Below are 14,324 nucleotides of genomic sequence, written 5' to 3' on the forward strand. Positions count from 1 at the left end.
CGGGGCCCCAGAGCTGCATCCAACCCCCGCCTGCGTTTCAGGGTGGGGAGCTGTGTGCTGGTCCTTGGGGAGAAAGGGGCAGGACCACGGCTGGGCTGGCCTCCCACGGGGTGGGGGGGATCCTTCCCAGGGGAGCCCTCAGGCGGGGGGGGGGGTGCTGGGCGGGGCAGCACCAGCTGGGCCCGGGCCACAGGCCGGTCCCTGGGCCTCCCCCATCTCACATTTCACGCCCATGTTGCCACCTCACGCGCACACGCACACTCACACTCACAAACCCATGCCACCCTTCCCACCCAACGCGGCCCAGGCTCCATCTCTGGGGTCCCAGAGCCGGAAAGCTGCCACCCGCCGACAGACGACAGATGGTGACAAGTGCCCACCGCGGCTGGCTACGACAGCAGTTTATTAGGGCTCTCAGCCAGGGCTGGCACAGAGGCAGGGGGTTGGCACACGGCAAGAGGCAGGAAGGTGCAAAGCTCTGCGGTCCATCCACGCAGGCCAGGTGACAGCATCAACCTGCAGAACGAGAGGCTCCATCAGCTCCGGCGAGAAAGCCGAGGCTCAGGTGCAGCGACAACAGGCAGGGAGGAGGCCAGGGTGCCAGCAGTGGGTGAGGGGCCATGCGGGCTCCCAGGCCTGGGTCTCTCAAACAGGCCACCCTCCCTGGGGTCCGAGAGCTCTCCCTCGGGCAGGGCTGTCAGAGCAGGGGTCTCGCCTCCCTGCTCTGCTGGGGGCAGGAGGCTAGGTCATAAGGCAGCAGAGACTTGCCCCGGCGAGGGTGGGCCCTGATGACCAGTCTCCATTTCACAGATGAGAAAGCAGAGGTCCTAGGGGGCGAGCCGCCGCCCCTAAGCCCCTAAGCCTCAGGCTCACCCTGGACCCCATTTCCCTCACCCCAATCCATGAGTGAGTCCGGCAGGCTCCCCTCTCCCGGTCACGCGCCCACCTCGGCGCACGCCCTTCCCTCCCCCGTTTCTCCCCCGCCCCGGTCCTCCGCAGCTCCCTGCGGCCTTCTCCAACAGCAGAGCTGGTCAGGGCACCGTCTCTCTGGGCCAGAGCCCAGCCCCTGGGGACCCGGGGACCCTGGCTCGCCTGCCAGCCCACTGGGCTCTGCTGCGGCTCTGGCCAGTCTTATCCCACCTCAAGGCGTTTGCACGCTGCTCCCTCGGCCTGGAATGCTTTTCCCAGGGACACCAGTTGGCTCCTCATATGGCACCCTCTTAATGAGGCCCCAGAGCACCCTGCTGAAAATCACAACCAGCCTCACCCCAGGCCCGAGGTCAGGAACCTGGATCCCAGTTCTCCTGTGCTGCCCACATCCGGGGCCCAGTGGGGCCCGTGATGGCTGTGGTAAAGGTGCCGATGGGCCCCTGGCCCCTCCGTGGTAGTCGCTGGGCCAGGCCCCTGCAGAGGCCCTGAGGAAGCAGGATCCCCACGCGGGCGCCCCGGGCAGGTGAAGGTGTGCTGCCTCCCTCCTCCCCGCAAGCACCCCTGCCCCCAGCCAGGGCCGAGGGCCCAGCAGCAAACCTGAGGACCCCAAGGAGAATCGGCCCCCAGCTGCTCGTCTGTGGGTTCGCTCACCTGTTGGGGAACCTTGCCCGCGCCCTCCGCCCGGAGGGGATGCTGAGTCCCAGAGAGGGGCGGGCAGGCCCCCGGGGAGCAGCGATCGCTCCCCACGCCCCACCGGACGCGGGCCCGCCAGAGTGACCACCTGGCACCTTGCAGAGGCTGCACCTGCCTCAGCCCCACCCCAGAGAGCCCCTGCCTGTACCTGGCGTCTCCCCTAAAGGCCTCACCTGCCATTCTTGTAACCCCATCCCTACCTCCATGCCTGTCACCTCCTCCTGAGGGGGAGAGCTGGTGGGGGGGGGAGACCCTGTCCTGAGAGCCGGTGCAGGCCACGCCCTCTAAGCTCAGTCTCCTCCTTGGTGAAATGGGGCAATGGTCAGCTGGCACCCCCTCTCCGCCCCAGCTGGCTTTGTGGCTCCAGGGAACTCTGCGCAACTCACAGCCCTTCCCGGAGGTTTGGGCGCAGGCCTGGCTGGCAGGACGGGGAAGCCCCAGGCCTGCCCCCCAGGCCTGTGCCGAACCCACCCCAGCCCTCTGCAGGGACACCTGCAGCTGCATGAATGGCCTCATGCAAGGTGGGGCTCTCAGAGGAGGGCAAGTGGGGGACTCCTCCAGAAGCAGCCCCCCCCACGCCCTGCCAGCACGCTCCCCGCCCCCAAGTGCCCAGCTCCCCGCTCCTTCCTCTGCGGGCTGAGCCTCAGCCATAGGGCACTTCAACAACCATGCTATGGAGGAGACCTTTGGATCCGAACAGATGGGCGGCAGCCGCTGGCAGGATTTGGAAGGCGCTGGGGGCGGGGAAGGCGAAGCCTAAAGGGTGAGTGGCAGGCACTGGCACCCGCCTGGGCTGGGGGTCCGAGGGGCCTCTAGGAAGGGTACCAGCAGGGCCACCGTGTCTGGAGACAGGCTCTCAGGGCCTTGGGGTTGGAGAATGGCCGTCTTTCCAGGCTTCGCACAATCCTGCCCACCCTGCCCTGCTCCCACCCCCACTAGTCAGGGGCCTCTGCGCCCCCTTCCCTTTGTTAGGGACCCCCCCCCCATGGTGGGCCCTCCCCCGTGGCCTGCCTCCCAACCCTGTTTCTGTTTCTGCCCCGCGCGTTGTCCACCAACCCTCAGAGGATCCTCACCCGGGGCCACCTCTTCCCATCACTCCCCTCCTCTGCAGACCCTCCCTGCCCTGGGCCCTGTGTCCACCCACGGCCCCTGTGCTCCCAGGACACAGCCTCGGCCAGGTGGCCCTGGGTTCGAATCCTCGCCTTTCTCAGCTGCGTGTCCTGTGAGCCGCTAACTCCTCCGGCGCTTCCCATGCCTTTAAAACAGGCAGGTGCTTGCACAGGCCCTTTCGGGTTGACGTTTATTCTCCTCTCTGGCAGTGAGGATGCCCCGAGCAGCCCTGTGCTGCACGCTGGCTGGACACACAGACTCCCAGGCGGATGCGGTCAGTGAACCCGCACAGAGAAGGTGCCCAAAGAACGGGCCTGGGCCGTCTGGCTCGGGGGGAGGATCTGGGAGGGCATGGCAGCCCGTGACCTGTGGGGCCGCTGCCCGGGGCACTGAGAGTCGCACGGAGTGCCGCACGGGAGCTGGCCCCAGACAACAAATATCGACACGATGACGGTGGGGACTTCGCTGGGCTCTGAGCCCGGGAAGCACGGGGGTGTCCTCCCCAGTGGCTGACCAGGGACAGGGACGGCCTCTCCGCCTGGCCACAGGCGTGGAGCCTGGGCCCAGCACAGGCTGTGCTAGCCACAGGTAGGCCGTCGGGGGACACCCCGCTCTGTGCCCGCCCCCCGGGCCCTCCGTGCGGTGGGCACACGGCACCTCCCGTTCCTGCCCCGGCCCCACCTCCTCAGTCCCCCTGTCCTCGTGGTGGCCGCCACCACAGGGGCCATGGGGCCTCACACCCCACCACCCCCGCCATGACTGTGCTCAGCTCCAAACACACTCAGGGGCTCACTGACACTGGACTAATCTAGATCCATAACCCGCATTCACCACCGGCATTGACCCTGCCCTGCCCGCCTTCCCTGCCTCACCATCAACCTTGTGCTGCAGACAAACACAATGTGCCTGCCCTGTGCTTTCTGACCTCTTAAAAAGAGGGTCAGGGCTGGTCTATAGCCAGGATCAGCTTCAGAATCAGGCTCATCACGTGACCAGGGCCAGGGCTCAGCGTGTGACCAAGGTCAGGGGTCAGCCTGCGACCAGGGTCAGGGCTCAGTGTGTGACCAGGGTCAGAGCTCAGTGTGACCAGGGTCAGGGCTCAGCGTGTGACCAGGGTCAGGGCTCAGCGTGTGACCAAGGTCAGGGGTCAGCCTGTGACCAGGCTGTGCTAGTGTCCACCCTGGACACCGCCCTTTGATTGTCTGGGGCTCCGACACCTCTGAGCTCCCTGGGCCGTGCGGTGACAGTGAGAGGCCTTCTTGGGGTGCAGGCACCACACAGAGACTGGGCCTGGCTCACCAGGGTCCTGAGGGGAGTGGTGCCCATCCCTCAGGTCACATGTCATTTTCTCATCCACTCACCACACCGCCAATGGCACACCCACTCCCTTGGTGACGGGCAACCTCAGTTGCTAGGGGACCCAAGCCCAGACCCCGCCGGACAGGCCCCGGGGCTGGCACACTGACCATTGCCTCCTGGACCGAGGCTGCGTGTGGGTTAGTCCTGCCCTGGGAGGGGGGCCCTGGGGCCAGCAAGGGCTCGGGGGCCAGGCAGGGGAGTGCCCAGCACAGACATTGTCTGCGGGTTCTCCCTGGCGACACTCTCTGAATAGCTTATTAGAAATTAATATTGAATTCTCTTCTGTGGGTTTAGCTTAATTATTCAATTTATATTGCAATTACTGAGAAGCACCCGGAAGCAAAACTGCTAGCTTTGAGTAGGGAAACAGTCGGGGGGGTGGGGTGGGTGGGTTCTTGCCAAGCACAGCTGGTGCTCAGAACTCGCGCTTGGTAGGCTTTGCCCCAGGGGCTCCTCCTGGCCTCCCCGAAGTCCTGGTTCTGCGTGAAGCCCTCTCTCCTCCTTCCAGGTGTCTGCCCTGCAGGTGGGGCCTGGCGCCTCATCTGAGGGGGGTCCTTGAAGGCAGGACTCTGCCTGCTGCGTTCTGCATGGTTCTGGAAAAGCGGGAGGAGGAAAGTGGCCAGGGGCTCACCTGCCTGGCCGGGCTCCGACCGGGGCCCCTGGAGGAGCCCCCATGTCCGCACAGCACTGCGTCGGGGAGGGACTGTCCCACCTCACGGGTCTGATACCAAAGCTCCACTGAGTCGGTGACATGTCCCCGTCCCCCAGGAGGAAACGGCAGGCGGGGACTCAGACCCAGGACCATCCCACCGCACAGACGAGGGCTCTCCCCTACACTCGGCCTTGGGCGGGGTGTCCTCCTGCCCTGCCACGGGGGGGCGGCTTGCACCCCCAGCTAAGCCCCGAGCTCCCTCCCTCCCTCATCTCCTGCTGTCTGTGTCCTGGGGACGAGCAAAGGTCCAGGGCTGTGGGAGCCCATGCCTCCTGCTGCCTGGTGAGTGGGGGTCGCGGTGGAGACGGGACTGGATGCCCGGGAGGGCAGACCCTGAGCCCTGAGGCCGAGGTGGGCATGCGGGTTGGGCCCAGCCTCGCGCTTCCCCCTGCCTTGGATGAGCCCCTCTGAGCCTCAGGTGACATCCGTCAGGTGCGCATGCCGGCCCCCACTCCTGTCCTGCTGTCACTGAGGGCCCAGGGCCCCGGGACAGCCCTGGGCTGCTGTGTGTCTTCCGTGGTCACTGCAGGGGCACTGTGACCCACCAGACAGGTGCTGACCCAGAGCCAGAAGTCACAGCACCAAATCTGAGGCCAATGCCAGCTGGGGAGTGGAGGGGGTGAAGGAGAGGTGGATGGCCAGGGCCGGGGGCTGCCCCAGGGACACAGAGGGCCATGGCCACCTCTCCGGGAGCTGGGCCCGCAGGAGGCTGGGAGGCTGATGCCTGGAGGCTGGGGTCTGAGCGACGTTACCGGGCCTGAGCTTCAGGAGTAAGAAGGGGAACTCGAACCCCTGCTTCTGGGGTGTCTGTGGTGGGGGCAGGTCAGTGGCCAGTCTGAGGACAGTTCCTAGGAGAGGGGCAGGGAAGGGAGGAATGCACGTTTATTGTGCGCCAGCTGTGTGCACAGGGCACCCGTGGCCTCACCCAAGCCTTCCAAACACCCCAATAGGTCTTAGTGTCCCACGCCCACCGGGGAGGAATCGGGGCTTCACGCACGGCCTCCGCAGTGCCGCGAAGGGGGCTCCACCCGGGTCATCGGACTCCAGAGCCGCCCCACCAGCTCCAGGCTCCCACCCCCTCCACAGGTCTGCAGCAGGGAGCCGGCTGACCCAACCGCTGTGGCCCCTTGGGGACCTGGGGCAGCTGTTCCCTCTGCCATCCCAGGCTGGGGGTTGTAAGGCTCCATGCCTGCCCCCTCTCCCAGCCACTGGCAAACACCACCGCGTCCACCAGCCTCTTCCAAGCTTCTCACACGGGCAAGCTGCCTTCTGTGCTGGCCGCCAGCATTTTCACGCTTTTATTTTTTTCCACCTTTTTCCTGGTGCAGCCCGATTCCTATGGGCCGGCTGGGTCGGGGGGCCCCTCAAGTTGCCATCTGCCCAGCCATGGGGGGAGTGCCCGGGGCTGGGGCAACCACATGCAAAGGGAAGGGGAGGCCGCTGGGAGCGCTCGCCGCTCCTGACAAGTGGCCCCAGGAAGCCTCTGGAAAGTGGCCATGCAATCCAGCCGGGCCTGGCTCTTGCCTCAGCGCTCCACCCACGGTGACACTGTGCCTTTGCCTGGGCCCTGCCCTCGGCCCGGGGGACCTCCTTGCCTGACCGGGGAGCCCCTACCCGCCTCGCTCCAGAGCCACCTCCTCAAGGAAGCCCTCCCGGCAGAGCTGCCCCTCTCCCGGCTTCCACTCTGCTCCTGGCAGTTCAGCACCTCAAGGGCCTGCCTCTGCCCCAGCTGCGAGCTACTCCGAGCGGTGCTGGGTCTGACTTCTGCCTGGGGCCGACCGGGTGGGGCTCGGGTGCTTCCCGCATCAGACAGGCGCCTCACTGGCCTCTGGGCTGCTCGCAGCTGTGCCTGCGTGTCCTGCCCGAGGTGCCAGGGAGGACACGCCACGGGCCTGCTGGCGAAGGGCCACGTGGGTACCTCAGAGAGAAAAAACCAGCCGTGCCTCGTCTCCATACACGAGGGCAGGTTCGTGGTAACAGTAATACCACTGTGATAGCAATGGCGGCGGTGAGGAGACAGCCCCGTCGCGGAGAGCAGGGCTGCTGTGGGCCAGGCGCCCGGCAGGCCTTCGTCACCGATGCCACGGGGACTCCAAAGGCAGCGCTGATGGCCCCATTTCCTAGGCGAGGCGGCCAAGGCTCAGATCGGGGCCGTGATGAAGGCCACAGGCCCCTTCCACTCCCCCCTCTGCCTCCAGCCTGGCTCACCGGTCTCTGCCCATCTGCCCGCTGACCCGGGGCTCTGGGAGGCGGGTGCTGGACCCCAGAGGGAGATTTCCATGTGTAAACCCCCTAGGGAGCCACACGACCTTCAGGGAGCCTCCCAGCACCCCCGGCAGGCATGCCTACAGGCTGGGGCAGGACAGGCGGGGCTGCCCAAAGTCACCAGATCCCAGGTGACCAGGCCCCCTTTGACAGGCTCAGCATCGAGCAGCCATCTGAGCCTCCTGCACGAGCACACCCCAGTAACGGCGCCACTGACCGCCCAGGCCACGTGAACTGTGTGCAGACCCCGCCCCACCAGACCTCCGGGTCACACAGACCCAGCTGGGACCTGGCACCACAGTCCCGCTGTGTGGCCTTGGGCGGCCACTTAGCCTGCTTGGCAGCGTTCCCCTGGCAGTCCCAACCCCAGAAGAGTCACCCCTCTACACTGCCCCCTTCTGGCTAAGTCCCTTCATCTCTCTCCATGTCAGTTTTCTCATCTGGAAAATGGGGACATACCAGCACCTCCTTCATGGGGCCGTGGTGAGGATTAAGTGAGGTCCTCTGGTGTAAACTCCTACCGAGCGCCCGATACACGTAAAATACACGCAAAATACACGCAAAATACACGCATGGAGCACAGCCGTCTCCTGCCCCGCCCGGATGACACGCTCGGGTCCTAACACTGCAGCCCCTGGGGAGGGGGAGCGGGCAGCTCAAGAGGGGGTTCTGTCCCTCCCTCCTGACCTCACACATGTGCACACACAGGCAGACGCACACGCAGACACATACATGCAGATGCACACACACACACACACACACACACACAGAGCTGCAGATGCACACATGCACAGAGAAGCCTGGAGATGAAGATCCCACCACTTGCTTCCCAAGTGGAAATCAATGGCTTTGAAGTCGATATTTCACGGCTTTCAGAAAACATTAAAAACTCGACTTGCTATGAGCCTCCATTGAGCCTCTTAAATTTTTGTGCCCGTGAAAAATGCTTCATTGATTGTTGCCCAGATACTGTAATTTTCTATTTGCTGAGGCCCAGCCCTGTGACTCTAGCAGGGAGCCACCGAGGACAGGCCCCACTTGCCCTGGGCCCCCTGCTCCCTCCCCCACCCCCCACCCCCATGTCCTGAACCAGGCCTGGGGACCCAGAGAGCTCACGTCCCACAGAGACACACAGACAGGTCCATGGTGAATAAAGTTCCACGTGGAAAGAGGTCCTGAGGGTGCAGGTGCTGCAATCATGGGCGTCCAGGAGGACAGAGGAGTGGGGAGGCCCCTCAGATTCCAAGGACTCACCTCCTTCTACAGGTTCCACCAGCTCCTTCCCTGTAGGAGCCATGGCCGAGACCTGGGCAATCCTGCTGCTGGCCAGCTGCACCAGTGTACAGGTGACCCGGCTCCCCCGCAGCCTGGCCCCGCTGCCCTCACATCCCTGAGGAATGGCAGCCGGGGACATGGCAGTGTCCTGGGCAGTGCCGGGCACTCAGAGTCACCATAACATCGTCTTTCTGACGTCAGGAACCGAGTCCCCGAAAGCCGAGCCTGACCCCAAACCTTCATCTACAGGAGCCGCACAAAGCGACCAGGCCTGGTGGTGCTTCTGGAGAGAGCTGCCCTTTCCTAATTGGGAAGGGGGGTCCATAGAGCAATCAGGAGCTGAGCCAGGAGCTGGGCTTCATCAGGATGGGCAGGCTGGCTTCCGCTGCTGTGCTGGCCCAGATGCTCACCAGGGCTGAGGAAGCCCAACCCTGACCACAGACTCGGTCTACACCCTGGTCACACTCTGAGCCCCGACCCTGGTCACACGCTGAGCCCCGACCCTGGTCACACGCTGAGCCCTGACCCTGGTCACACTCTGAGCCCCGACCCTGGTCACACTCTGAGCCCCAACCCTGGTCCCACTCTGAGCCCTGACCCTGGTCCCACTCTGAGCCCCGACCCTGGTCCCAGATGAGCCTTCCTGCTGGCTGTACATTGAGTGCAGGGACCCCGGGTGAGCAAGGCTGCTGGGCGCCATCCTTTGTCACTCTGCTGAGCTCCCTGTCCTGACCTGCCCCTCAGGCCCCTGTGAGGACCAGGCAGAAGTGGGCTTGCAAACCTCGGCAGCTGGGAAGAGCTGGGCCCGGGCGGGGTCACAGCCCTGAGAGCCGGGCAGGGGTGCTCAGGCGCGGCCTGGATAGTGCGGGTGGGTGGGGATGTGAGGTGGGGCTGCACCTCCCCTTGGAGCTCCCTGGAGGGCACGGCCTCCCCCGACGCACAGCAACAGGCACATGCGAGGCGGTAGGCACAGGGAGCCTGAGCCCCTCCCTCAGGGACTGCTTTTCTCTGCAGAAATAACAACCCCCTGCATTTGAATAGAGCCTTTCCCTTCCTCAAAGTGCTGTTTATATTTAGCCATTTTCCGCCTTTGTCCTCAGAGCAACTCGGCAGCAGGGAAAGAGGCAGACGCTGCAGCCCCATTGCTCTGCGGAAACCGGGCCCAGAGCAGGTGGGCCTCCAGGTCCCACAGGCGCCCCTGCCGCCTGGCCCAGTGGCTGGTCAGTGTGGTCACAGAGAGCCCGGGGGTGTCCGGACGGGATCTCTTCCAGCTCGGCGGACACTCCACAGTTGAGGTGCCCCTATGTGGGCTCAGGGCTCCCCTGGTCCCACGGTGCCCAGAGACCCCCACACCCACAGACCCCCACCCAGACAGCCTGGGGTCTGGCTGTAGGAGCAGGAACTCTTGGCTTGTCCTGCCGGGCTCTGAGCTGCTAGGAGCCGGAGACCCCTCTTGCCCTCTGTGCCCATGGGCCACATAAGTGGCTACTGGCTGGCCGTGTGGCCTGGGCCTCAGCCTCGTCTTCCGTCTCCCCGGGGATGGGGCCATGGCTGGCAGCCCAGCCGCTCCGGCCAGGGGACTCACTGGAGGGGGATCAGCTGTCCCCACGGGTCTACATGAGCTGGCCGTGCGGCCCTGGCCCAAGAACGCCGCCTTGGGGTCCCTCTCGCACCGCGAGGGGTTCAGGGTACAGAGCTGCCCTGCCCTGGGGTGCAGTCAGATCTGATTGTGCAGCGGAGGGTGGGCCGGAGCAGAAAGCGGAGGGCTGCGTGGCCGCTACGGATCCCTAACCTCGGAGGAAAGGAGGGCGAGGGGGCTGTGGATCTGAAGGAGAGGAGAGGCAGCTGGAGAAATCGGGAAGCCCAGGCAGACCGGCCAGCCCCTCCCCCCCGCTGCACCCACAGCGCTGGCAGGTGTCCCCACCCCAGGGCACAGGAGCACATGGAGACCCAGTCATCACAGCCCCTCACGCAGGAGGGAGCCCGGGCTGGGATGCCACACGCCCTGCGTACGACCGTGGGCCTCAGTCTCCCCTGCAGGACGGTACTGACGACGCCCATCCCGCAGGCCATGACAAGGACAACCCGAGTAACACGCGTGCCCCCCTCAGGCGTCACACACACGGAGCTCTACCAGTGCCCTGGGGCTGCCGTCACAAATGACCGCCCCAGCTCTGGAGGCCAGAACCCAAAATCAAGGGGCCAGCAGGGCCATGGTCCCTCTGAGGCTCCGGGGGAGGGTCCCTCCTGCCTCTCCCAGCTCTGGTGGCGCCTCGTGTTCCCTGGCTGTGGCCTCATCTCTAGAGTCTCTGCCTCCGTCTCCACGTGGCCTCCTCCCATGTCTCTGTCCCTCCCCTTCTGACAAAGACACCTGTCATTGGATTCAGCACCCAACCTATTCCTAGTCTGACCTCATCTTAACTAATGACATCTGCAAAGACTGTTTCCAAACACACTCACGTTCTGGGGTCCTGGGGGTTCGTCTGGGGGGACACAGATCAACCCAGTACAGTGGTCGTTGCCGTTGCCATGGTCACTGTTGCTCCCACGATGGCTGGTTTTGGGCTCCTTGCACGGCCTGGTCAGCGCAGGCTGGGACGTGGGGATGGGTGGCCGGGGGGCGCGGCAGAGATGCACCTGCGTGTCTGCACACAGCCGTGCTTGGGCAGATGGGAACCCACCTGTTTGGAGGACTCGGTCGAGGAGGGAGGCCCCGGTGACACCCTCTGTGACAGGGTTCCTCCCAGGCCCCCACACCCAGAGCCCCTGCAGCCTCTGTACCCGCTTAGCTCACTCATGGGGCTAAAGTGCACCTGCCTTGGAGACCTGGCAGGAGGAGCCGGGGGACATGTCACGGCTCCTGGGCCCTGGCTGGGGGCCCCCTGGGCTCAGGGTAAGACGACAGTCAATCCCGCAAAGGAGAGCCATGGGACCTCACCCAGACGCCAGGCACCACAGCAGGCACACCCACGTGCTACCCACAATCCTGCCCGCTCCCACCCCCAAGAAGCTCTAAGCACCAGGAGTTCTCTTTGCAGGGCCAAGACTTCAGCAGCAGAACCTCCATGTGTCCTGCTTTACGTTCATGTCCAGAAGTCCTGCAGCAGAGGGTGGACAAGCTGACCAGGGACACGTGGGGGACCACGTAACACCTGGGTCACGTGCCGCATACCTTTGGGGAGATCCAAGACCTTCTGAATCCAGGGCCCCAGGGATCCTGCCCATCTCAGGAGGTGGGGAGGACCCATCAAGGTCATGGGTGGGCAATGCCCACTCACAGTAGGCTGACAGTAAATGGGAGTCTCCCTTCCCCAGGCTCCACCTTCTGAAGTTCAGCGCAGACCAGAAGCTGGCTCCTCGGCCTCCTGGCGGCGCCCCAGCCCCACCTTGGGGACAGTGTCATCTAATCAGAAGCAGCCCAGCGAGGACAGGGCTCTGGACAGCATGGCAGCCAGGGCTCCGCACCCCGACTTTGCATCTCAGCCTCACCAGGGCGGCTCCTTTCATGACAGGGGCCCCTCTAGGAGAAGTCTGAAATCCAGGAGTCCCAGGGCTCAGGGAGTTCGGTTGGCTGTGTGGCATGTCCTCTGCGAGGGCTCCCGACTGCAGTGACTTCCGTGGGGCTGCAGCAGCCCCTCGCCTTCTGACCCCCACCCCAGATGCCGTCACAGGCTATGGTGGGGATCACAGGGGACGGGGACAGGTACACCCGAGAGTGGCCACGGAGCTCAGTGGCTTGCCTGCTCTTCCCCAAGACCCTCGCCTGGCCCCTGCCATGCCCCAGAGCTGGGCCCAGACACTGGATACCTGGATGCCCCAGAGCTGGGCCCAGGTGCTGGACACCTGGATGCCCCAGAGCTGGGCCCAGGCGCTGCATACCTGGATGCCCCAGAGCTGGGCCCAGGTGCTGGATACCTGGATGCCCAGAGGAGGCACACTGGACAAGATGAAGGCCGGCGCCCCAAGGCACCTGACCCTCCTCTGCCCCCTCCCTGAAGCCGGAAGTGTCCTCCTAAAGGGCCAGTGCACGAGCAGGTGGCCTGGGCATGGAAGCCAGCCTCCCAGATGCCCACGGTCAGCCCCCTGGACTCAGGGGCCCATCACAGCAAGTGGCACCGACCCTGTTTGAGCAGTAGAACGAGGGTGGCCTCCGCCTGGCTCTCCAGGAACCCTCACTCTGGGGGAGCTTAGAACCAGACCCTCCAGCCCCTGTCGGGCCCTCAGATGATGCAGCCCGGCCGGCATCCGTCTGCACTTCCAGAGAGACCCTGAGCAGAACCGCCCAGCTGAGCCACCGCCCAACTCCTGACCCACATAAACTGCGACAGTACACGTCTGTTGCTGCTTTAGGCCCTGAATTTTAAGCTAATTGGTTACACGGCAGCAGGTAACCCAGACACCCGCTCAACACGCTGCGGGGCTCCGGCGGTCCATCAGGGCACCGCACATGTTCTGTCCCAGACCAGCCTGCTCCGGGTCCTGCCCAGAGCCCAAGCCCTGGAGGACCCCCACCCGATCCCATCCAGGTCTCAGCACCCCCTCTTCCCCAGGAGCCCGTGAAGCTCCCTGATGACTCCCCCCACGAGGGGCCGCTCCCTGCCGCTTCCCCGGACTCCCAGCATAGGCCCACTGCACGACCCAACACGCTCTGCTCACGACTGCCCCAGGGGACTTGCCAGCCATGACCTTCTGGAAGTCAGTGCCTACACAGAGGGGAGCTTCAGGAGAGCCTGCCCCAAGGCTGTGAGTCCCAGGAACACAGGGCTCCCCTCTGCCTTGTTCACCAGTGGTCACCAGGGCCCAGCCTCTGCCTGACACAGAGGAGGATGAATGGATGGGTGGACGGATGGACGGATGGATGGAAGGATGGATCAAAAATGGGTAGATGGGTGGATGGATGGATAAATGGACTTATCAAGGATGGGTGGATGGGTAAGAGGAGGACAGATGGACGGTGTGGGGGCAGGTAGGGCACTCACCACAGTGGCATCACTTTCGGACGGAGGTGGCGACGATGAGGATGAGGACCAGCAGGACGGTGACTCCCGCCAACAGGAGGTAGCACATGACCTTGCGTCTCTGCAGCTGCGGGGGAGAGAGAGTCGTTGTCGTGTCTTGCCCCCGCCCACCACCTCCCATCCTGGGGGACAGTGGGCCTGTGACTTGCAGGGGGCTGGGCCCACCCGGGGGCAGGGCCCATGCAGAACCTGCCCCTTGCAAGGGGCTCTGCCCTGAGCTGGCACATATTCATTCAAGATCTGCCCTGGGCTGGCCCTGGAGCCAGGCCCACGGGGAAGGAGGCAGGAAGGCCAGTGGGATTCCCGCAGCTCCAGAGGCAGCCAGGCCTGGGGGCGGCTCCTGGTTTGCCGTCCTCGAGCCAGGATCTTAGCCTCATCCCTTCTTGGGACCTTGGATTCTTCTGAAAGCATAGGATGATGTCATGGGCTCCACAGGGACACTTGAAACCTTAATGAAGATGATTCAGGGAAAGTACATAGCCTGGGGTCTGGCAAATACCAGACATGAAGTCCTCACCAGATACTCTCCTTATTCCTGTACACTGTCGTGGTTATTATAAAGTTAACAACTTCTGGGCCCACCAGAAGGCCTCAAGGATGGGAAGACACACAGATCTGGGCTGGGAAACTCATTAGGGAGGGTTGGGAGGCTTCATGAAGAAAGTGATGCCTCATGTAGGTCCTGGGTGGAGGGGGTGTGACTCCCCAGACAGGCCAGGAGGTGGGAGGTAAGGGACCAAGGGAGAGCCTGGAGAAAAGCGAGAGCTTAAAATAATCTGGTAGGTCACCAAGTGTCCGTGGGATGGGGAAGGGGAAGGGAGATGGGTAGGACAGGCCCGCAGACCACAGAGAGGTTTGGACAGCACCCCTGAGATAGCACAGTGAGGAATTGTAAGCAGGGGAGTGACATGTTCTAGAGAGTTAGTGAAGAGGCCACTTAGGAAGAAAATAGGAGGATGGAT

The 14,324-nt window shown here is 64.2% G+C and overlaps 1 protein-coding gene across 1 annotated transcript in view; it reads right to left on the reverse strand.

The window, feature by feature from the left end:
- Positions 1-463: 463 nt before the first annotated feature.
- Positions 464-14,324, reverse strand: part of TSNARE1 (t-SNARE domain containing 1) — a 101,531-nt gene continuing 87,670 nt past the window's right edge. Inside the window, exons 12-13 of the mRNA XM_068525747.1 lie at positions 13,324-13,429; positions 464-516 (exon numbers count right to left, since the gene is read on the reverse strand). Of these exons, the coding sequence (XP_068381848.1) occupies positions 13,334-13,429 (96 nt within the window). The 3' untranslated portion in view covers positions 464-516; positions 13,324-13,333. The remainder of the gene's footprint in view (positions 517-13,323; positions 13,430-14,324) is intronic.

The sequence above is a fragment of the Eschrichtius robustus genome, chromosome 17, assembly GCF_028021215.1.
Source record: "Eschrichtius robustus isolate mEscRob2 chromosome 17, mEscRob2.pri, whole genome shotgun sequence".
Taxonomy (NCBI): Eukaryota; Metazoa; Chordata; class Mammalia; order Artiodactyla; family Eschrichtiidae; genus Eschrichtius; species Eschrichtius robustus.